General features: G+C 49.0%; 1 protein-coding gene across 3 annotated transcripts in view; it reads right to left on the minus strand.

The window, feature by feature from the left end:
* The window catches only part of LOC308664267 (guanine nucleotide-binding protein subunit alpha-15-like), a 43152-nt gene that overhangs the window by 14158 nt on the left and 4259 nt on the right, over positions 1–24735 (minus strand). For all 3 annotated transcript variants that reach the window (XR_014025636.1, XM_081321333.1, XM_081321334.1), the window contains exons 2-7: positions 22419–22978; positions 17514–17698; positions 14773–14927; positions 4456–4584; positions 3728–3857; positions 724–877 (exon numbers count right to left, since the gene is read on the minus strand). Coding sequence is in view for 2 of the 3 variants with exons in the window: in XM_081321333.1 (XP_081177459.1) it covers positions 724–877; positions 3728–3857; positions 4456–4584; positions 14773–14927; positions 17514–17698; positions 22419–22545 (880 nt within the window). In the remaining variant the exon portion in view is untranslated. The remainder of the gene's footprint in view (positions 1–723; positions 878–3727; positions 3858–4455; positions 4585–14772; positions 14928–17513; positions 17699–22418; positions 22979–24735) is intronic.

The following is a 24735-nucleotide window of genomic DNA, read 5'->3' on the forward strand; positions in this document are numbered from 1 at the left end:
AGATGATCTTCCAAGTTAAGCCGTGAATCCAGGAGGACACCCAAGTTGCCGGCCCTTTCTGAGGGGGGCAGTACCTCCCCCCCCCATCAAAAGAGATGGAACATGTTGGACAAATCCGAGATGCCAGTATCCACAGCCGCTCGGTCTTGGAGGGGTTCAGCCTGAGTCTGTTCCTTCCCATCCAGACCCACACCGCCTCCAGGCACCGGGACATCACGTCAAGAGCATCACTGGGTTGGCTCGGGGTGGAGATGAACAACTGGGTATCATCTGCATATTGGTGATACCTCACCCCAAAGCCACGGATGATCTCACTCAGCGACTTCATATAGATGTTAAACAGGAGGGGGGAGAGAACCGACCCCTGAGGTACCCCACAAGAAAAGGGCCTCGGGGTAGATCTCTGCCCCCTTGCCAATATGAACTGCGAACGGCCCGAGAGGTAGGAGAACCACCGTAAAACAGTGCCTCCCACTCCACATTAATGTCCACATTGCTTAGCGATGGAAGTTCCGGTCCCAGTCCCATTTGCGGTCGTAAGTTGAAGACCAACTTCTAACTGAGGTAATGAAAGAGCACTTTTCCCAAAATTTAGGTGAGGGTTCAGATTCGGGAAGCTGGCCCCAGTTTGCACCAATTTGGCAATCCTTCTCTAGAACATGCCGCCTTGCAAGACCGCCCCTCTAACCACTCCTCAACGCTGCCCAAAGCAGGAAATGTTACCTGGGAATGCGGGGAAATAGGCAGCCAGATCCGAGGTGAGAATTTTCTCCTCCAGGATGTCCACTTTATTGAGGAAGAGAATAATCGAGGTGTTCCAGAACCACGGCAGCTCCAGAATTGTCCTGAAGAGATCTAAACTCTCCCTCATTCGGTTCTCATAGGAAAGAACGGGGGGGGGGGGGGGGGGGAAATGGGGAAGCAAAGAAGGAGAAAAAAAAACATACATAAAGCTACCGGTGCCATCGAGAACGAGGAGCGGAGGAGTTTGGAAGTTCGCTCCAAACATTCTGCAGACGTTGGTTTGTTCCGAGAGAGAACCGAGAGACATTTCAGCTGGATCAGAAGGCCAGACAATTTGTATAAATTCTGACAGAAGAGAATATTGGTAGACTAAGGTTGAACTGTGGGGTGCTTGATGCTTTCTGGGCTTGATGGATTTCTTGCAGACGTTTCATGACCCAACTAGGTAACATTATCAATGTTAGAAGAGATTGAGGTTTGCAAAGTGGAGGAGGAGGAGGAGGAGGAGGAGGAGGAGGAGTACTGTGGATCCTTGGTGTTCTCTCTGGGCTTGGTTGTTTTCTTGCAGACGTTTCATGACCCAACTAGGTAACATTATCAGTGCTGGAAGGGAGGGAGGTTTGCAGAGTGAAGGAGAAGAAGGGAGGGAAACGAGAGGATGGGAAGAGGAGGAGGAGGAGGAGGACTATGGGGTCCTTGGTACTCTCTGAGCTTGGCTGTTTGTTTTCTTGCAGACATTTCATAACCAAACTAGGTAATAGAAGTGGTACCGGGAGTGAGTTTTGTGGAGTGGTGGAGAAGAAGGGGAGGAAAAGAGAAGAGGAAGAAGAGGAGGACTGTGGGGTACTGGGTACTCTCTGAGCTTGGTGGTTTTCTTGCAGATGTTTCATGACCCAACTAGGTTACATCATCAGTACTAGAAGGCAGTGGTATGTTGTTAGTTGCGAAGTCGTGTCCGACCCATCGCGACCCCATGGACAACGTTCCTCCAGGCCTTCCTGTCCTCTACCATCTTCTGGAGTCCCTTTAAGCTCACGCCTACTGCTTCAGGGACTCCATCCAGCCACCTCATTCTCTGTCGTCCCCTTCTTCTCTTGCCCTCCATCTTTCCCAGCATGAGGCTCTTCTCCAGTGAGTCCTTCCTTCTCATTAGGTGGCCAAAGGATTTGAGTTTTAGCTTCAGGATCTGGCCTTCTAAAGAGCAGTCAGGGTTGATCTCCTCTAGGACTGACCGGTTTGAGGGCCTTGCAGTCCAAGGGACTCGCAGGAGTCTTCTCCAGCACCATAGCTCAAAGGCCTCCATTCTTTGGCGCTCAGCCTTTCTTATGGTCCAACTTTCACTGCCATACATTGCAACTGGGAAGACCATAGCCTTGACTAGACGCACTTTTGTTGACAGGGTGATGTCTCTGCTTTTTAGTGTGCTGTCTAGATTTGCCATGGCTTTCCTCCCCAGGAGCAAGCGTCTTTTAATTTCTTGGCTGCAGTCCCCATCTGCGGTGATCTTGGAGCCCAGGAAAATAAAATCTGTCACTACCTCCATTTCTTCCCCATCTATTTGCCAGGAATTGAGAGGGCCAGATGCCATGATCTTGGTTTTCTTAATGTGGGAGTAGTATACTTGTATATAAACAGAGAGGTAGAAGATTGCTCTCCGTTTATATACAAGTGGTTTGCTCTGGCTTACCACTGACAGGCAAGTCACTTCTATAAAACAGAGAGTAAACATCACTTCGTTTTAGCACTGATGATGTTGGGTAATGAAACGTCTGTAAGAAAACCATCCAGCTCAGAGAGCATCAAGGAGCCCATAGTCCTCCTCTTCTTCCTCTTCTCTTTTCCTCCCCTTCTCCACCACTCCACAAAACTCACTCATATAAATTCACAATATGTACAGTACACATAAGTACAGAGGGAGGGAGAAGGGGGAGAGAGAGAGAGAAAATACACATACACATACACATACACATACAGACAGACACAATCCTCTCATTTAATTATCCCAGGGGCCTTCAAACTTGGCCCTTTTATGACTTGTGGACTTCAACTCCCATAATTCCTGAGCCAGCCACGCTGAGGGGAAAGGGAGAGGTTTCCAAGCTGAGCCAGGCTGGCTCAGGAATTCTGGGAGTTGAAGTCCACAAGTCATAAAAGAGCCGAGGTTCCCACCCCTGCTATAGACCAACTCTACATCTGGTGGAACTACTGGTTTGTACCTTTAGAGCAGGGTTCTTCAAACTTGGCCCTTTTATGACTTGTGGACTTCAACTCCCAGAATTCCTGAGCTAGCCATGCTGAGGGGAAAGGGAGAGGTTTCCAAGCTGAGCCATGCTGGCTCAGGAATTCTGGGAGTTGAAGTCCACAAGTCATAAAAGAGCCGAGGTTGCCTACCCCTGGCCTAGGCCGCTTTATGACTCGTGGACTTCAACTCCCAGAATTCCTCAGCCAGCCACGCTGAGGGGAAAGGGAGAGGTTTCCATGCTGAGCCATGCTAGCTCAGGAATTCTGGGAGTTGAAGTCCACGAGTCATAAAAGAGCCAAGCTTGCCTACCCCTGGCCTAGGCCTAGGCCGCTTTATGACTAGTGGACTTCAACTCCCAGAATTCCTCAGCCAGCCACGCTGAGGGGAAAGGGAGAGGTTTCCATGCTGAGTCACGCTGGCTCAGGAATTCTGGGAGTTGAAGTCCACAAGTCATAAAAGAGCCAAGGTTCCCACCCCTGCTACAGACCAACTCTACATCTGGTGGAACTACTGGTTTGTACCTTTACAGCAGGGTTCTTCAAACCTGGCCCTTTTATGACTTCTGGACTTCAACTCCCAGAATTCCTGAGCCAACCATGCTGAGGGGAAAGGGAGAGGTTTCCAAGCTGAGCCACGCTGGCTCAGGAATTCTGGGAGTTGAAGTCCACGAGTCATAAAAGAGCCGAGGTTGCCTACCCCTGGTCTATCCCCAAATATTCCTGTCTCAACACTGCTCCTTACTTCGGTATTATTCTCCTCCAGTGACTGATCATACTCGCTCAGAGATGCCAAATAGATCAAGGCAATCACGTTTTCAAAACAGTGGATCCACTTCCGGCGTTCAGTTTTCTGCCCACCAACATCAACGATCCTAAAAAAGTAGACATGAAGAAAAAAAAACCTTTAGAAAAGACTGGACAGTCACTTGTCTGAAATGGTATAGGGTCTCCTGCTTGAGCAGGGGGCTGGACTAGAAGACCTCCGAGGTCCCATCCAGCTCTAGTCTGAATTGATCAACTTATGACCCCAATTGGGAACCAGAATTTCCACTGTTAAGCAAGTTTGTTGTTAAGTGAGTCACACCCAATTTTACGACCCTTTTTCGCCATGGTTGTTAAGCAAATCACTGCAGTTGTTAAAATGAATCATGTAGTCATTAACCAAATCCGACTTCTCCCATAAGTGCGAGGATCTCAGGGAGGAGATTGCAATATGTTCCCTTCTCGCCGGAGGGGGGCATTTTCCTATCCTTTGTGCTCATGTGTTGCTCTTACACAACCACAGTCTCTCATAATATGACTGACCCTTTCAGAATGTTTAATCTCTCGATTCTGACAGGGCTGGGCAACTATGGCTCCTTGATGGCCTGTGGACTTCAACTCCCAGAATTCCTAAGCCAGCAGTTATCCACCCTTGATTATTTCCTTGTGAAACAAAAGCACTTGGACATGAATCCTTTTTCAGTTTACCTTAATGTCACCTTTTGCATTGAAAAGCAGTACTCATTAATGCCCGTCGTGGGCACACGAGTTCTCAAGATATCCTGGGCGCTTGGCACGTACCCTTCAGAAGCAATGCGGTCCAGGTTCGATAGGAAGCTGAAAAAACAGAGAGACACCTGTCACTCTGGGCAATGCACTCATGGAGTAACTCAAAATCAATGCACACACCTCTCTAGTACAGTGCCTTTCAAACTTGGCAACTGTAAGATAGGTGAACTTCAACTCCCAGAATTCCCCAGCCTGCATTTGTAGACCAACTCCCAGAATTCCCCAGCCGGCCTGAAATCTGAGGAAGTTGTGGCTGCTTCAGTGCTACTGGCCGCTGCTGTGCTGTTGTGCCGCTAAGCTATTGCTGTGGTTACATGATCTCTGTTTTCCACATTCTGTGACAGTTTCCAAGCCAGTCTAGTAATCCTTCACTCCTTCCCCCCCCCACCCAGCAGCAGCCACTTACTGCCTGGTGGGAAGGGAAGGGAAAGGAAAATTTCCAATGCTCCCTGCCAGATTCCAACAGGAAAAGTCAATGGGGAAGCCAGCAGGAAGTCGAAAGTACCACTGCTATTTTCCCCACCTGTGGTCATTCTGTTTCTCTGTTTAGGTAAGCAAATATCTCTGAAGGGATGACCCAACAGACAAAGGTTGTCTAGCTGGGTATATAAAATGCAAAATACAGGTAGCCCTTGACTTATGACCACAACTGGAACCAGGAATTTCCATGGCTAAGGAAAGGGTTGTTAAATGACTCATGCCCTACTGTACAATTTTTGCCACAGTTCTTAAGCAAATGACTGCGGTCGTTACATGAATCATGCAGTTGTTAAGCAAATCCAGCTTCTCCCATTAACTTTGTCTGTCAGAAGCTAGCTGGGAACCTCACAAAGGGCGATCGGGTGACCCTCCAGGACGCTGCAACCATCGTAAATGCACGCTGGTGGCCAAGCACCCAAACTCTGATCACAGGATTGTGGGAATGCTGTGATGGTTGCAAGGTGCAAAGTCCGATTGCAAGCCACTTTTGTCAGTGCTGCTGCTACTTCAGACAGTTGCTAAACGAAAGGTGGTAAGTCAAGGACTTAGAGGTGCAAAGGTTGAGAAATACACTGTTGTGATTCCTCACCAGCCCATGGATCCGGCAGCTGAATCTGAGGAATCAGATGAGGAGGAGGAGGGGCCTGGAGTGACATCAGAGTGAGAGGAAGGCTCTGAGGAGCTCCGAGACTTACAGTTGGACGAGGAGCCCGGCCCCTCTACTCGCGCTCAGGCTGAGACACAGCTGTGCTGGGAGCTTGAGTCGGACAGTGATGAAGCACAGCTGGGAAATATCCAGGATGCACGAAAGCGCCGGCAAGAGAAGCGAGTAGGACAGAGGAATGCAATGGGGCGGCTCGAAAGGCAAAGGAGAAGGCATTAGGAAGCCACGCCTGGGCTGAATAATAAAAGGGAAGGTGTGGGAGGTGCTGGTTGCCGAGGGCAACCGTTCGTGTTGAGGAGTTTCTGGGGACTGTGTTTGTTTGCCTTGGACACTGACTCAGGTCTGTGAGAATAAAAGGGGTTGGTTTTTTCTTGCGGTTCCTGCCTGTTTCTTGGAAGAGGGGTTTCTCCTTGTGGGCATAACAAGGACTCACGTGGGCTAGGACAGAACACACACTGATGCGGATGTTACATAAGCTGGGAGAGAGGGTTGAGCCTTGCAGCTGAGGGTCCGCATACCAATGCAAATAGATTACAGGCAGTCCTCGACTTACGTCCACAACTAAAACCAAAATTTACGCTGCCAGCCGAAACATTTTTGTTAAGTGGCTTTTGCCCCCTTTCCACGACCTTTCTCGCCACAATTGTCAAGTGAAACATTGCGGTTGTTAAGTCAGTAACAAAAGTCAAAATACGGTCTCGTGACCCCTGGACATTGGAACTGTCATAAAAATGAACCAGCCGCCAAGCATCCGAATTTTAATCACATGACCACGGGGATGAGGCAACGGTCGCAAGTGTGAAAAACGGTCTTAGGTCGCTTGTTTCAATGCCGTTGTAGCTCTGAACGGTCACTAAATGAACTGGTGGGAAGGTAACAGCATTCTGTGGCCACATGACTTACAACAGTTCATTTAACGACCGTTCGAAGTTACAACCTTATTGACAAAATTTTATTTATTTTTATTTATTTAGTTATATTTATATACCGCCCTATTCCCTGAGGACTCAGGGCGGTTTACAGGGAATTAAAAATCCAAAATACAAAAATTAAGAACCAAATTAAAAAATATTAAATTGACCCTGTAGTCGATTAAAAAGAACCCCAAATTAAATTTTCTCCTCAGCCTGGGCCCGAGAGCTCGAAGAGCCAGGTCTTCAGGCCCCGGCGGAATGATCGGAGGTCGGGAGCAGTCCTCAGCTCCACCGGCAGCTGGTTCCAGAGGGTAGGCGCCCCCACTGAGAAGGCCCTATCCCTGGGTGTCACCCGCCGGCAATCTCTTACCGGCGGGACCCTGAGCAGACCCTCCCTGTGGGAGCGCACTGGGCGAAGGGCGTTTGATGACGGCAGCAGGTGTTCCCTCAAATACCCCGGACCCAGGCCATGTAGGGCTTTATAGGTGATAACCAGCACCTTGAATTTCACCCGGAGGGCAATCGGAAGCCAATGCAGCTCGCGGAGTAGAGGTGTTACATGGGAGTATCGGGAGACCCCCATTACAAGTCGCGCGGCCGCATTCTGCACCAGTTGAAGCCTCCGAGTGGTCTTCAAGGGCAGCCCCATGTAGAGAGCGTTACAGTAGTCCAAACGGGAGGTCACAAGCGCATGGGTAACTGTGCGTAGGGCGTCTCGGTCCAGATAGGGACGCAACTGGCGCACCAGGCGAACCTGTGCAAAAGCCCCCCTGGTCACGGCTCCTATGTGATCTTCAAAATTGAGCCGTGAGTCCAGGAGGACGCCCAAGTTGCGAGCCCTATCAACGGGGGGTAACACCTCACCCCCCATCGTTAGAGGTGGAATAACTTGGTTAACCTGAGATGCCGATATGCACAGCCACTCAGTCTTGGCGGGATTGAGACGAAGCCTGTTTCTCCCCATCCAGACCTGAACTGCCTCCAGGCACCGGGACATCACAGAGAGGGCATCGCTGGGTTGGTTCGGGGTGGAAAGAAAAAGTTGGGTATCATCAGCGTACTGGTGATACCCCACCCCAAAGCCACGAATGATCTCGCCCAGCGGCTTCATATAGATGTTGAACAGGAGAGGCGAGAGAACCGACCCCCGAGGGACTCCACAAATGAGAGGCCTCGGGGCGGATCTCTGCCCTCCCGTCAACACCGACTGCGAGCGGCCCTGGAGGTAGGAGGAGAACCACCGTAAAACGGTGCCTCCCACTCCCAACCCCCTGAGACGCCGCAGCAGGATACCATGGTCGATGGTATTGAAAGCCGCTGAGAGATCTAATAGGACCAGGACAGAGGAGCAACCCCTGTCCCTTGCCCTCCAGAGATCATTCACCAGCGCGACCAATGCCGTCTCCGTGCTGTGTCCGAGCCTGAAACCCGATTGGTACGGGTCCAGATAATCAGTTTCCTCCAGGAACAGAGGGAGCTGATGCGCCACCACACTCTCAACAACCTTCGCCAGAAAGCGAAGGTTGGAGACTGGACGGTAGTTGTCTAAAGCAGCCGGGTCCAAAGCAGGCTTCTTGAGAAGGGGTCTCACCACCGCCTCCTTCAAGGCGGCAGGGAAGACACCCTCCTTCAGAGAAGCAGTTATTACTGCATGGAACCAGCCTCGTGTTCCCTCCCGAGCCGCATAAGCTAGCCAGGAGGGGCATGGATCCAACAAACAGGTGGTGGTGCTCAGTCTCCCCATGATCCTGTCCACATCATCAGGGGAAACAGGGTCGAACTCAGTCCAGATAACGTGCTCAAGACCGCCTGATTCCTCCACATCAGACTCTGCCCAGTCAGAGTCCAGGCCGGTCCGGATCCGAGCGATTTTGTCTGCCAGATGATGACTAAACTCCTCGGCTCGTCCCTGCAAGGGATCCTCTCTCACCTCCTGGTTAAGGAGGGAGCGAGTCACCCTAAACAGGGCGGCCGGGCGATTATCTGCGGACGCGATAAGGGCGGCAAAGTAGTTAGACTTCGCCGTCCTTATCGCCGCAAGATAAGACCTTATAAAGGTTCTTAACTGCAATCGGTCGGATTCGGATCGGCTGGATCTCCAACCGCTCTCTAGACCTCGTCTCCGACGCTTCATCTCCCGGAGCTCCACAGAGAACCATGGGGCCCAACGGGATCTGCGCCGGGTCAGAGGTCGCATGGGTACAACGCCGTCAAGTGCCCTGGTGGCAGCCGTTTCCCAGGCCTCCACCAGAGCATCGACTGGGCTGTGGGTAAGGGTGATAGGTATAGGCCCAAGCGCCCTCTGGAATCGATCCGGGTCCATTAGGCGCCTGGGGCGGAACCACCTGGTCGGTTCCGCCGCCCAGCGGCGGGGGGTGGCATGACAGAAAACCAGCCTCAGGAGGTGGTGATCTGACCATGACAGAGGGGTGATGGACGGGGAGCCCCCTCCCAGATCATCCAACCACTGTCCAGACAGGAATACCAGGTCGAGAGTATGATCCCCCACATGAGTCGGGCCCTCAATAACCTGGGTCAGGCCCATGGCTGTCATGGAAGCCATGAATTCCCGAGCTAACTCCGACGACCCTCCCAGTGACGGCAGGTTGAAGTCACCCAGGACTATAAGCCTGGGGAACTCCACCGCCAACCCTGAGAGGGTGTCGAGCAGCTCAGGCAGGGCTGTTGCCACACAGCTGGGCGCCAGGTATGTAAGCAACAAACCCAACTGAACCCGAGAACCACATCTCAAGAGGAGGGATTCGCTCCCGGCCATCTGGACAATGGTGGCCTCCCGGGGACACAAAGTCTCCCGAATAACCACTGCCACCCCACCACCCCTGCCCTGAGCCCGTGGCTGGTGCAGCACCCGGAAACCTGGCGGGCATAACTCGGTGAGAGGCACCCCTCCCTCCGAGCCCAACCAAGTTTCCGTGATGCACGCTAGATCCGCACCTTCCTCCTCGATCAGATCATGGATGAGGGGAGCTTTGTTAACTATGGATCTAGCGTTAAAATAGACCAACCTGAGCTCAGGGGCCTGATCACCCTCATCCCCGGGTAAGAGGGTGCTAACCGGAGGATCGGAGCGCGCCACCGCTCGGAGATAGCGGGGGCGCGATCCCAGGTGTTGATATGGCCCTCCGCGCAAACACCTGCTGCCATTCCCTATCGCCGTGGGGATTTGAAGCCCCACCCCCACATTCCCAGAACCAGCACCCACCCCCCCCGACCCCGTCCCGTCAGGACCTCTAACAGGTCCAGACTGAGTGCCGGTTAAAGATTCCCTCCCTACCCTCCCCTCCCTCCCCCTCCCTAACCTTTTAAAATAACCGGCTAAAAATTTTATCAGGGGCCTCTTAGCACGTCTCCACTCGAGGCCCCTAGTTAAGCCCAGCCACCTCTCGGAACCCCGGCAATTGGGTCCGTCATCAAGGGGAATGTTAGAAAAGAAGGCTGGTCGTATCCAGGAGGGAGAAACCCCTCTGAGGGCGCACAAGTCCGATCCAGAGTACTGTACGCAAGCCATAAGATGGAACTGTCCATATGAGCCATTGTTCACAAATGGGGTCAAAAGTTATTAAGCTGATGAGATGTTAGTTCAGATGTAAAAAAAAAACATTAAGTCCGGAACGTGTCTTCATCCAGCAGTCTGCCAATCCGGCTCTGCTCTCACCTGAGCCGGTCCAGACAAGAGCCCATGACTGTCCTCTCACCTAGCCATGAAATCCAGCCTGGGATGGATAAGGGCAGTGTTGCTGGGGAAGCAAAAGTCCACCATTGCTAGTCTCTCACACCAGCAGGGGATTGATAGCCAGTCCAGAGCCGCCCTCTCACCACGGCCTGTCCTAGACTCCTTCCGGAACATCATAGGGAGGTCACGGGAACAGGAGAAAAAATGTCCCAAATCCTGTTCCAGCATCCAGTCCATCTTAGAAAGTAGCAGGCAGATCATCCAGCACACTAAATCCACTTCTAGGGCTGCAGGGAGCTCAGTTATAAATGTCAAATGCTTAGATTCAAGCAGCCAAATCTCCATCGTCCTCTGAGAAAAAGGAGACAGAAAAGTCTCCCCCATAGCCTCCACGCCGAAACGGGAATCCGCAGCCATTTTATAAGCGGAAAGGCCAGCGACCATTTTTCACACTTGCGACCTTTTCAGCATCCCCCGTGGTCACGTGATCAAAATTTGACCGCTTGGCCACTGACCCATATTTATGACGGTTGCGGTCTTCCCGGGGTTATGTGGCCCCCTTTTGCGACCACCTGACAAGCAAAGTCAATGGGGAAGCCAGATTCACTTAACGACCGTGTTTCTAACTTAACAACTGCAGCGATTCACTTAGCAACGGTGGCAAGAAAGGTGGCAAAATGGGGCATCCTGGTCTTCCATAACACCTCAGCAGTGCCACAGGCTGATAGCTTCCATGCCACGCCGCATTTATTTATTTATTTATTTATTTGCATTTATATACCGCCCTATTCCCTGAGGACTCAGGGCGGTTTACAGGGAATTAAAAATCCACCATACAAAAGTTAAAAAAACCAATTAAAAAATATTAAATTACCCTGTATACATTAAAACCCGAATTAAAAATTTCTCCTCAGCCTGGGCCTGAGAGCTCAAAGAGCCAGGTCTTCAGGCCCCGGCGGAATGATCGGAGGTCGGGGGCAGTCCTCAGCTCCACTGGCAGCTGGTTCCAGAGGGCAGGCGCTCCCACAGAGAAGGCCCTATCCCTGGGTGTCACCCGCCGGCAATCTCTCACCGGCGGCACCCTGAGCAGACCCTCCCTGTGGGAGCGCACTGGGCGAAGGGCGTTTGATGCCGGCAGCAGGTGTTCCCTCAAATAGCCCGGACCCAGGCCATGTAGGGCTTTATAGGTAATAACCAGCACCTTGAATTTCACCCGGAGGGCAACCGGAAGCCAATGCAGCTCGCGGAGTAGAGGTGTTACATGGGAGTATCGGGAAACCCCCATTACAACTCGCGCGGCCGCATTCTGCACCAGTTGAAGCCTCCGAGTGGTCTTCAAGGGCAGCCCCATGTAGAGAGCGTTACAGTAGTCCAAACGGGAGGTCACAAGCGCATGAGTAACTGTGCGTAGGGCGTCTCGGTCCAGATAGGGACGCAACTGGCGCACCAGGCGAACCTGTGCAAAAGCCCCCCTGGTCACGGCTCCTATGTGGTCTTCAAAATTGAGCCGTGAATCCAGGAGGACGCCCAAGTTGCGAGCCCTATCAACGGGGGGTAACACCTCACCCCCCATCGTTAGAGGTGGAATAACTTGGTTAACCCGAGATGCCGATATGCACAGCCACTCAGTCTTGGCGGGATTGAGACGAAGCCTGTTTCTCCCCATCCAGACCTGAACCGCCTCCAGGCACCGGGACATCACGGAGAGGGCATCGCTGGGTTGGTTCGGGGTGGAAAGAAAAAGTTGGGTATCATCAGCGTACTGGTGATACCCCACCCCGAAACCACGAATGATCTCGCCCAGCGGCTTCATATAGATGTTGAACAGGAGAGGTGAGAGGACCGACCCCTGAGGAACTCCACAAATGAGAGACCTCGGGGTGGATCTCTGCCCTCCTGTCAACACCGACTGCGAGCGGCCCTGGAGGTAGGAGGAGAACCACCGTAAAACGGTGCCTCCCACTCCCAACCCCCTGAGACGCCGCAGCAGGATACCATGGTCGATGGTATCGAAAGCCGCTGAGAGATCTAATAGGACCAGGACAGAGGAACAACCCCTGTCCCTAGCCCTCCAGAGATCATTCACCAGCGCGACCAATGCCGTCTCCGTGCTGTATCCGGGCCTGAAGCCCGATTGGTACGGGTCCAGATAATCAGTTTCCTCCAGGAACAGAGGGAGCTGATGCGCCACCACACTCTCAACAACCTTCGCCAGAAAGCGAAGGTTGGAGACTGGACGATAGTTGTTTAAAACAGCCGGGTCCAAAGCAGGCTTCTTGAGAAGGGGCCTCACCACCGCCTCCTTCAAGGCGGCAGGGAAGACACCCTCCTTCAAAGAAGCAGTTATTACTGCATGGAACCAGCCTCGTGTTCCCTCCCGAGCCGCATAAGCTAGCCAGGAGGGGCACGGATCCAACAAACAGGTGGTGGTGCTCAGTCTCCCCATGATCCTGTCCACATCATCAGGGGAAACAGGGTCGAACTCAGTCCAGATAACATGCTCAAGACCGCCTGATTCCTCCACGTCAGACTCTGCCCAGTCAGAGTCCAAGCCGGTCCGGATCAGAGCGATTTTGTCCGCCAGATGATGACTAAACTCCTCGGCTCGTCCCTGCAAGGGATCCTCTCTCACCTCCTGGTTAAGGAGGGAGCGAGTCACCCTAAACAGGGCGGCCGGGCGATTATCTGCGGACGCGATAAGGGAGGCAAAGTAGTTAGACTTTGCCGTCCTTATCGCCGCAAGATAAGACCTTATAAAGGTTCTTAACTGCAATCGGTCGGATTCGGATCGGCTGGATCTCCAACCGCTCTCTAGACCTCGTCTCCGACGCTTCATCTCCCGGAGCTCCACAGAGAACCATGGGGCCCAACGGGATCTGCGCCGAGTCAGAGGTCGCGAGGGTACAACGCAGTCGAGTGCCCTGGTGGCAGCCGTTTCCCAGGCCTCCACCAGAGCATCGACTGGGCTGTGGGTAAGGGTGATAGGTATAGGCCCAAGCGCCCTCTGGAACCGGTCCGGGTCCATTAGGCGCCTGGGGCGGAACCACCTGGTCGGTTCCGCCGCCCAGCGGCGGGGGATGGCATGACGGAAAACCAGCCTCAGGAGGTGATGATCTGACCATGACAGAGGGGTGATGGATGGGGAACCCCCTCCCAGATCATCCAACCACTGTCCAGACAGGAACACCAGGTCGAGAGTATGATCCCCCTCGTGAGTAGGGCCCTCAATAACCTGGGTCAGGCCCATGGCTGTCATGGAAGCCATGAACTCCCGAGCTAACTCCGACGACCCCCCCAGTGATGGCAGGTTGAAGTCACCCAGGACTATAAGCCTGGGGAACTCCACCGCCAACAGTAATTGCTGCAAAAGGGGCCCAAACCAAGTACTGAGTACATATGCACGCTTATACTTTTCAGAGGTCCGATATTGTTCTATGTACACTCCTTGTTTTATTGATTGCATGTAATATTCTAATTTTCTGAGATTGTGGATTTGGGGTTTTCATGAGCTGTACGCCATAATCATCACAAGTATGACAAATCAGGGCTTGAACTATCTTGCTTTGCATGTAATGAGTCTATCTCATATTTCATATGAGTCTCAAGGTTGACTCAGCCTTCCATCCTTCCGAGGTAGGTAAAATGAGGACCCAGATTGTTGGGGGCAATTAAGCTGACTTTGTAATAATGCCGCTTGGGGTGTGTGTGAAAGCCCTAATAAGCAGGCATATACATAGAATGAAGGCTACTGCTAAGCTTGTAAGCCGCCCTGAGTCTTCGGAGAAGGGCGGGATATAAATGGAATTAAAATAAAATAAAATAAATATTAGTTTCCCCTTTTAAGTTGCATTACTGAAATAAATAAACTTTTGCACAATATTCTAATTTTTCAAGTTTCACCTGTAGATGATAGATGATAGATATAAAATATAGATGATATAGATAGATAGATAGATAGATAGATAGATAGATAGATAGATAGATAGATAGATAGATAGATAGATAGATAGATAGATAGATAGATAGATGATAGATAGATAGATAGATAGACAGACAGACATAGATGGATACAGACAGATGATAGGTAGAAGATAGATAGATAGATAGATAGATAGATAGATAGATAGATAGATAGATAGATAGATAGATAGATAGATAGATAGATAGATAGATAGAGTCTTCTGCTTGAGCAGTAGGCTGGAGTAGAAAACCCACAAGGTCCCCTCCAGGTCTATTCTGATTGTGATTCTAATGCTGGCTCCCTCAGCTAAGAAACGGAGAAGATCACCGCCCTTAGAGTCGGACACAACTGGAATCCTTTACTTTTAACTCACATCCACTGTCTATTCAGGAAGCACCCAAATCATTGCACCGCCACGGTGCCAAGCGTTCCAACACAACTGGTAACACAACACAACACAAGGTAAGAACATCCGCTGCTTGATGAATGAACTAGAATGAACTAGAAGATTAAAGGAACCCACTAGGACGTTGAATCGAGCAGGTGGAATTGGCTTCTCCTCTTATAACAGGTCCTGATGCCAGCATCCTCCCAGAGGCCGCCGATGATCCGGGCATGGTGGGGCTCCATGGAGACCACTGTATAGGCATCCACGTTCAGAAGCAGGCGGGCATTTTGCTAGAGGCAGAAACGAGCGGAGCATAAAACATTGGGACAGGAAAATTCTACAGCAGAGGTGGGGAACTGTGGCCCCTTTATGACCTGTGGACTTCAACTCCCAGAATTCCCCAGCCAGCCATGCCAATCAAGAAACTTTCCTAGACTCCAAGACAGAGGTGGGGAACTGTGGCCCCTTTATGACCTGTGGATTTCAACTTCCAGATTTCTGGAATTCTGGATTTCTGGAATTCCTCATGCTGGCTGAGGAATTCTGGGAGTTGAAGTCCACAGGTCATTTAGGGGCCCAGTTCCCCACTCCTGTTCTAGAGCAGGGGTCTTCACACCTGGCCCTTTTATGACTTGTGGACTTCAACTCCCAGAATTCCTCAGCCAGGCATGCTGGCTGAGGAATTCTGGGAGCTGAAGTCCACAAGTCATAGAAGGGCCATGTTTGAAGACCCCTGTGCTAGAGGAATAGACCCATTTTGCTGAATGCTGCCCACTGAAGGACTGTGATCATGGAGGTGTGAAGTGATTTCAGGACAGCGGTGGTCTATTTGTCACTACAAGTAGTCCTCAACTTACAACCATTCATTTAGTGACCACTCGGACTTACAACAGCACTGAAAAAAGTGAACTGTGACCATCATTTTTCTTATGACTTTCTGACGAGCAAAATCAAGGGGGAAAGCAGAGTCACTTAACAATTGAGTAACCAGCTTAACAACCGCAGCGATTCACTAAAGCAAGGTCGTAAAGTGGAACAAAACTCACTTAGCAACTGTCTCGCTTAACAATAAAAATTTGGAGCTGAATTTCGGTCAAGGACTACCTGTATTAACCAATATAGAAAAAAAATATATATAGTATCTCCATGTTTACAAGGAGTAAATATTGCAGGTCATCCTTGACTTACAACTATTTCTTTAGTGACCCTTCAGAGTTACAACAGCACTGGAAAAGTGGCTTACTACCAGTCCTCACAGTTATGACTGTTGTAGCATCCTCACGGCCACGTCATCAAAATTCAGGTGCTTGGCAACTGGCGTGTGTTTACAAAAGTTGGGACACCCCGGGGTAATGTGACTGCCATTTCCAACTTTCCCAGCTGGCTTCCCACAAGCAGTTAGTGGGCGGAGTCAGATTTGCTTAATGGCCACGTGATTCACTTAACGGTAGCGATTCGCTTAACAACCGTGGCCTAAAATGTTGTAAAATCACGAATGATTCCTTTGCGTCAACCGCCCCGCTTAGTAACAGAAAGTCTGGTCCCAATTGTCATAAGGCAAGGACTCCCTGTAGGACACTGTGAGAAATAAGATGTACATAAAGTAGAAAAAAACAAACAATTCCAAGTTGTGAGCAAAACAGCCCCCTCTTGAATGATCTATTGTTGTTGATAGTTGCGAAGTCGTGTCCGACCCATCGCGACCCTATGGACAATGTTCCTCCAGGCCTTCCTGTCCTCTACCATCTTCTGGAGTCCATTTAAGCTCACGCGTACTGCTTCAGTGACTCCATCCAGCCTCCTCATTCTCTGTCGTCCCCTTCTTCTATTGCCCTCAATCTTTCCCAGCATTAGGCTCTTCTCCAGTGAGTCCTTCCTTCTCATTAGGTGGCCAAAATATTTGAGTTTTAGCTTCAGGATCTGGCCTTCTAAAGAGCAGTCAGGGTTGATCTCCTCTAGGACTGACCAGTTTGATGGCCTTGCAGTCCAAGGGACTCGCAGGAGTCTTCTCCAGCACCAGAGTTCAAAGGCCTCCATTCTTTGGTGCTCAGCCTTTCTTATGGTCCAACTCTCACTGCCATACATTGCAACTGGGAAGACCACAGCCTTGACTATACGCACTTTTGTTGGCAGGGTGACGTCTCTGCTTTTTAGTGTGCTGTCTAGATTTGCCATGGCTTTCCTCCCCAGGAGCAAGCGTCTTTTAATTTCTTGGCTACAGTCCCCATCTGCAGTGATCTTGGAGCCCAGGAAAATAAAATCTGTCACTACCTCCATTTCTTCCCCATCTATTTGCCAGGAATTGAGAGGGCCGGATGCCATGATCTTGGTTTTCTTAATGTTTAGTTTCAACCCAAGTTTTGCACTCTCCTTCTTCACTCGCAACAAGAGGCTCTTTAGTTCCTCTTCACTTTCAGCCATTAGAGAATAATCTATTAGTATAAAACTAAAAATATTTCAAGGATGTAAGGAAAAATGGAACCTCAAAAAAAACCCCACCTCCATCCCTTCATTTTTAATACATAAAAACATACTAGTTGCCGAGGGTCTAAATACTGATCAGGTGACCCTGAGGCAGGGTTAGGCAACATTGGCTATTTTATGACTCGTGTACTTCAACTCCCAGAATTCCTGAGCCAGCATGGTTCAGCTTGGAAATCTCTCCCTTTCCCCTCAGCATGGCTGGCTCAGGAATTCTGGGAGTTGAAGTCCACGAGTCATAAAAGGGCCAAGGTTGCCTACCCCTGCCCTGGGGAATGCTGTAATGGTTGTGCGAAAAACAGTCTTAAGTCACTTTTTTCAGTATCATTGTAACATCAAACTGCCCCGGATTGTAATGGTTGTACGTCGAGGACTCCCTGTATTTGGATACTCACTGCATTCTCCTCCTGGGCATAAGGAATCTGAAGGCTCTCCATAGCTTTGATGATGGCCTGGATAGAGGTGAAGATGTTTTGATAGACCACTTTGGCAAACTCCTTCCGTTCATCTTCCGTGAATCCCACTCCATGGATAATCCTCATCTGCTTGATAAAGGTACTTTTTCCACCTTCCCCGGTGCCTGATGGGTAATGCACAAAAAACACAAAATCAACAACGCAAGGGCTCGATTTCCCAGTAGCCTCCAGGTCTAGTTCAACTTAACAGAATGACAGTGCTGGGAGGGACTTTGGAGGTCTTCTAGTCCAACCCCCTTTGTACGGAAGCCCAAATGCTGCAGCATCGTCCTGACCATCATCATCATCATCCGCCACTAAAATGAACCGCAGTCTCATAGAATCAAGATCACGTGAAGTGTTAATACTGCCTTACAAGGCCTTGGTAAGGCCACACTTGGAATACAGCATCCAGTTTGGGTCACCACAATGCAAAAAAGATGCTGAGAGTCTAGAAAGAGTGCAGAGAAGGGCAACAAAGATGATCAGGGGACTGGAGGCTAAAACAGATAAGGAACGGCTGCTGGAATTGGGTAGGTCTAGTTTAACGAAGAGAAGGGTGAGGGGTGACAGGATAGCAGTGTTCCAGTATCTCAGGGGCTGGCCCAAAGAAGACGGAGTCAAGCTATTCTCCAAAGCACCTGAAAGCAGGACAAGAAGCAACGGATGGAAACTAGTCAAGGAGAGAAGCAACCTAGGACTAAGGAGAAACTTCCTGACAGTGAGGACAATTAACCAGTGGAACTACCTGCCTCCAGAGGGGGTGAATGCTCCAACACTGGAAAATTTTAGGAAGAGACTGGACAGCCATTTGTCTGAAATGGTATAGGGTTTCCTGCCTGAGCAGAGGGTTGGACTAGATGACCTCCAAGGTACCTTCCAACGTTGTTGTTGTTGTTGTTCTTATTGTTGTTGTTGTTGTTGTTGTTGTTATCCGAATCTTGCAAGACAGATGGAAACTAAGGAGAGAAGCAACCTAGAACTAAGGAGAAACTTCCTAACAGTGAGAACAATTAAACAGGAGAACAACTTGCTCTAGACATTGTGGATGGTCCAACACTGGAGATTTTTAAGAAGAGACTGGACAACCATTTGTCAGAAATGGTGTAGGGCAGGGGTCTCAAACTTGGCCCTTTTATGACTTGTGGACTTCAACTCCCAGAATTCCTCAGCCAGGCTTCAAACTTGGCCCTTTTGACTTGTGGACTTCAACTCCCAGAATTCCTCAGCCAGGAATGCCTGGCTGAGGAATTCTAGGAGTTGAAGTCCACAAGTCATAAAAGGGCCAAGTTTGAAGACCCCTGGTGTAGGGTTTCCTGCCTAAGGAGGGGGCTGGACTGGAAGACCCCCCCAAGATCCCTCCCAACTCTGTTATTTTGCTATTCAGAGCAACAAAGATGATTAGGGGACTGGAGGCTGAAACATCTGAAGAACGGTGGCTGGAATTGGGTATGTCTCGTCCAATGAAGAGAAGGACGAGGGGTGACATGATAGCAGTCTTCCAATATTATTCTGTTATGAAGTCCAGCAATTTTGCAAGGGTTTCCTTTCATGGTACCAGATGCTCAAAGGCACTTAATCGCCAATGATTTGACCGATTTGATTTATTTAAAAACATTTAGACAGCTGCCTGTCTTACAACCAACCTTCTTACAGCCATGAGGCTGGAGGTGACAGGAAAGAATTTAGGAAAGCACAGATCCACACCAGAGACCAAATTCAGTCTTTTGGGGAAGGAAGGAATTAGTGGTTCAGTGGCAAAGTTCCTGGTTTACAGGGAGAAATTTGCTGATTTGGAAGCTGGTCGCTTCAGTTTAAAAGGAGAGAATAAAAGAAGAGGAAAATATTTCTCTAGAACAGTATTACTCAGCGTTATCAACTTTAAAGTGGGTAGACCTCAGCTCCAAGAATTGCTCAGCCAGATTTGTGGACTTCAGCTCCCAGAATTCTTCACCCAGCATTTAAACCAGTGCTTTTCAACTTTAGCAACGTCAAAGTGTCTGGATTCCAACTCCCAGAATTCTTGAGCCAGCCTCTAGACAAGAGGACTTCAAACTTAGCAACTTTAAGACTTGTGGACTTCAACTCCCAGAATTCCGAAAGCCAGCGGCTTTCGGCCCCCCACAAGCGGCATTATTACAAAGTCAGCTTATTGCCCCCAACAATCTGGTTGCCACCGTCAAGAAACTCTGGGCTAAATAATCCTTGGCATCCTTTACAACTCCACACTGTTTTAATTCTAACTCTTTTCCTGCACATTGCAGAGGGTTGGGCTAGATGTTCCATGAGGTTCCTTCCATGTGGGCTGGGGAATTCTGGGTGTTGAAGTCCACACGTTGCTAAAGTTGAGAAACACTGGTCTAGACCACATCTTCTCCATGATCAGTAGATATCCAGCTTAGAAGTCCACATTCTATGGCTGATGGCTTTATGTCCCGGCATCATGAACATTCAATTGAACCCCAAGAATAGAGTAGAGTAGAGTAGAGTAGAGTAGAGTAGAGTAGAGTAGAGTAGAGTAGAATAGAATAGAATAGAATAGAATAGAATAGAATAGAATAGAATAGAATAGAATAGAATAGAATAGAATAGAATAGAATAGAATAGAATAGAATAGAATAGAACAGTTGGAAGGGACCTTGGAGGTCTTCTAGTCCAACCCCCTGCTTAGGCAGGAAACCCAATGCCATTTCAGATAAATGGCTGTCTAATCTTTTCTTTAAAATGTCCAGTGTTGGAGCATTCACAAATTCTGGAGGCAAATTGTTCCACTGGTTAATTGTTTTAATCGGGGTCACTTCCAAGCCAAAAGTGGAAATCTGTGCCATTCTCTAACTAACATCTCAGTTCAGCTATCGGAAGCTGGCTTGTTCCTAGTCTCCTTTCCAAAAGCATCCTCGTTGCAACTGATACCAAGCCAAGGGTTCCTAAACCTTTTGTTCAGCTGCTTTAATCTTCATGAATCCATAAAAATGGACGTGGGGTTAACAATAATATTTGCAACTGCGGCAGTAAAGTTTGTTGGACTTCGGCACATTACTCATAACAAGCATTAATCCTGAAAAAGGCCTCAGACAAATGGTGTAAACACCCAGATTTACAGGCGTGTGTGTTGGCTTTTAAACTTAAAGCAACAAATAGGTGCTTCGCCAGAATGGGACAGAGGAAATTGGAGCTTTTTTACTGGTGCTTTTGGGAGGGAAAACAATAGTTTGTTGGCTTTAATGTTCGGCATTAAAAATAAATGGAACCTTCACTCATGGTGTTGCAGCCGCCATCTTGACTTTTTGGCCAGCATGTGGTTGCAAGGAAGTCTATTTGCTTGATTGCTAAAATTAATGCTAACATTTCTTTGCCCAAAGTTAGTATTTTGCTTCAAGTTTTACATTTTGGATAGTTGGAGGAGAATTGCCCCCAAAAGGGGATCTGGAAGAATTTATTAGAGGCCTTCAAAGCATCCTTCTATTCTATAGGTAGTCCTCAATTTACAATCATTCAAAGTTACGACAGAGCCGCCCCCAAATGCTACTTACAACCCGGTTCCATAGTTAAGAATGGATTCGCTTAACAAATATTGTAAAGATGACACACTTTACAACTGGTACTATTTCCAACTATAATTGCCAAGCTCAATTAGGGTCATAAGTCAAGAACTAGCTGTAAAGAATTTATGAATGACACAGAAAATCATTATCCACAGAGTCTGATATGTGATGATGATGATGATGATGATGGAAGGGACCTTGGAGGTCATCTAGTCCAACCCCCTGCTCAGGCAGGAAACCCTATACCATTTCAGACAAATGGCTGCCCAGTCTCTTCTTAAAAACTTCCAGTGTTGGAGCATTCACAGCTTCTGGAGGCAGGTTGTTCCACTGGTTAATTGTTCTCACTGTCAGGAAGTTTTTCCTTAGTTCTAGGTTGCTTCTCTCCTTGACTAGTTTCCATCCGTTGCTTCTTGTTCTGCCTTCGGGCGCATTGGAGAATAGCTTGACTCCCTCTTCTTTGGGGCAGCCCCTCAAATACTGGAAGACTGCTACCATGTTCCCCCCCTAGTCCTCCTCTTCATTAGACTAGAGACATACTCAATTCCAGCAACCGTGTCAACATGAAAACGGGCAGTCGGGATGTAGTTTGTCCTCAAAGAGATTACTTTTCAATTCTCTAGCTCTATTTATCTATCTGGGTTATGGGTATAATTTCGTAATTATAATTCCAGTCCCCGGATCATCTTTGTTGCTCTTCTCTGTACTCTTTCTAGAGTCCTAACATCTTTTTTACATCGAGGTGACCAAAACTGGATGCCGTATTCCAAAGTGTGGCCTTCCCAAGGCATTCCCCAGATAACACTGGGGAAGACGGAAAAGGAGGTAAAATTATTCTGCCTGAGCACTAAGGAAAGCCACTCATACCTATGACTATCTAGCCCATAATACCACATACAGGTAGCCCTCAACCTATGACCACAATTGAACCCAAATTATCCGTTGCTAGGCGAGAGAGTTGTTAAGTGAATTTTTTCCCCATTTAACAACCCCACTTGTTAAGTGAATCACCGCAGCTGTTAAGTTAGTAACCTGGTTGTTAAGTAAATCCAGCTTCCCCAATGACTTTGCTCGTCAGAAGGTCACAAAAGGGATCACTGACCCCAGGACACTGCAACCGTCATAAATACGAGTCAGTTGCCAAGCGTCCGAATTTGGATCACGTGAGCACAGGGAATGTTGCCACAGTCGTAAGTGTGAAAAACAGTCACGGTCCCTTCTTTCAGCGCCGCTGTAATTTCAAACGGTCGCTAAATGAACTGCTGTAAGTCGAGGACTGCCTGGATAGTTATGTACTCACCCAAGAGGAGTAATTTTAATTCCCATCGATCCCGTTTCTTCTGTTCTTGAAGCAGGCGGCTGATTTCTTTATCAATCACCATGGCGTTTTTCTCATCCTCGGACATAAAGCACAGGCACCAGACCATGGTGCTCGTCAAACCGCTCCAGATTTTCCCAAAAAAAATCAGAGGGAAAAGCCCGAAATCAGGATTCCAAACAGGAACGCCGGCTGAGTCCTTCCACCAGGGCGCAGCGTGAGCGGAGGAGCATCGGTCTCTGGAGAGTGGCGTCCAGCAGAAACTGTCCGGAGATCAAATTTCAGCATGAGACAAAAATTTGGCAGAGACCCCACGGATGCCAACAATGTGGGTGGGGCTGTTTTCGCTCCCAGAGTTCACGGGAAGCTCCTCCGCAAAGCTCCTGACTTGGTCATTGACGGCTGGGCATCGCAGTCCCTTCCCGTCTGCGTTTGGGATCCAGCAAGGCTCACCGTGATAACCCACGGATTTTTATTTCCTTTCCTTCCCATAATCAGACATTTAGCTCTTTCTCTCTCTCTCTCTCTCTTCTGTTTATCAGCTGAAAGAGAGAAGTGACACAATCAGAATGAAAACTGGCAATTCACTGCACCCTCCCAAGTTTCATTTCCTTATTCTGTGTTAAAGCTTTCTAAAGTCTGGGACCAGGAGAGCAAATAAGGTCATCAGCCAAGCGAACAATTCAAAACATCAAGTCACACGGCTGGGAGGGAACCTCAGAGGTCCTCTAAACCAACCCGCTGCTCAAAACAGGAAACCTTTACATCATCCTGGTCAAAAATTGTTGTCCGGTCTATTTTTTAAAAAGCCTCCAGTGATGGACCACGCACAATTCTAGGAAGCGTGGGGGGGGGGTTGGAGTGGATAAAGCTGTTTTGCTTTGTGTCAACCATCCCAACTTGGTTAGTTAGAAAAGAAAGACTCTCAAATCCATTGTTGATGAAAGCACACTTTACTAAAGCCAAGTGGTTACAGAAGGAGTAAAGCCGGATCTGTGATTTTTGCGCCCAAAGCATATGGTTAATTATTTCTCTTGTTCCCATCTTCCCCACTGGTTATCTTTGAGTATCCAATTGTTGTTGTTGTTGTTGTTAGTTGCGAAGTCGTGTCCGACCCATCGCAACCCCATGGACCACGTTCCTCCGGGCCTTCCTGTCCTCTACCATCTTCTGGAGTCCCTTTAAGCTCACGCCTCCTGCTTCAGTGACTCCATCCAGCCACCTCATTCTCTGTCGTCCCCTTCTTCTCTTGCCCTCAACCTTTCCCAGCATTAGGCTCTTCTCCAGTGAGTCCTTCCTTCTCATTAGGTGGCCAAAGGATTTGAGTTTCCACTTCAGGATCTGGCCTTCTAAAGAGCAGTCAGGGTTGATATCCTCTAGGAGTGACCAGTTTGATCGCCTTGCAGTCCAAGGGACTCGCAGGAGTCTTCTCCAGCACCATAGTTCAAAGGCCTCCATTCTTTGGCGCTCGGCCTTTCTTATGGTCCAACTTTCACTGCCATACATTGCAACTGGGAAGACCATGGCCTTGACTATACGCACTTTTGTTGACAGGGTGATCTCTCTGCTTTTTAGTGTGCTGTCTAGATTTGCCATGGCTTTCCTCCCCAGGAGCAAGCGTCTTTTAATTTCTTGGCTGCAGTCCCCGTCTGCGGTGATCTTGGAGCCCAGGAAAATAAAATCTGTCACTACCTCCATTTCTTCCAGTATCCAATTAAATTCTAACAAACTCTTTCTGCATTCCATAGTGTCACCTTGGGACAGCCAGCGGCTCTCACTGGATGGCACGATAGGTACTTTCAATTCCTCTCAGGCTAAGACACACACACACATACACACACACACACACACACACTTATTCCACCCCACAGTCCCTCTCTCCTTTGAGTATGGCAGACTGGCGGCAAGCAAAGCATGGCGCATCAAGACGCAGTCCTGACACTTTGATTTTAGACAAGGGAGGAAGAACCGTTGCCGAGGCGAGTGGTTTCTTTGAAAAGCTTGCCCTGTTTTGTGCAACAAGCCTTCTTCTGACGTTGCTAAAATAAATTTCAAATTTTCCATCCAGTTAACCGGGGACTGCCTTGGAACAAAAGTCATCTCCACCAGGAACTCCAAAATAAACTATCTATCTCAGAAGAATTTGGGGCATGAACGCTGATCTCATTTATGGTCTCTTCCTGAAGTTGCCTCCGTAGGTAGGTCTAGATGCCCTCCCTGAAAACTGGTGTCCCCTGTTTACGTTCCACATCAAAGCAAAATCTTCTTTTAAGGTTCGGCTCAGTGGGGTAAGTGGACA

The sequence above is a fragment of the Vipera berus genome (assembly GCF_964194415.1).
Source record: "Vipera berus genome assembly, chromosome: 1".
NCBI lineage: Eukaryota > Metazoa > Chordata > Lepidosauria > Squamata > Viperidae > Vipera > Vipera berus.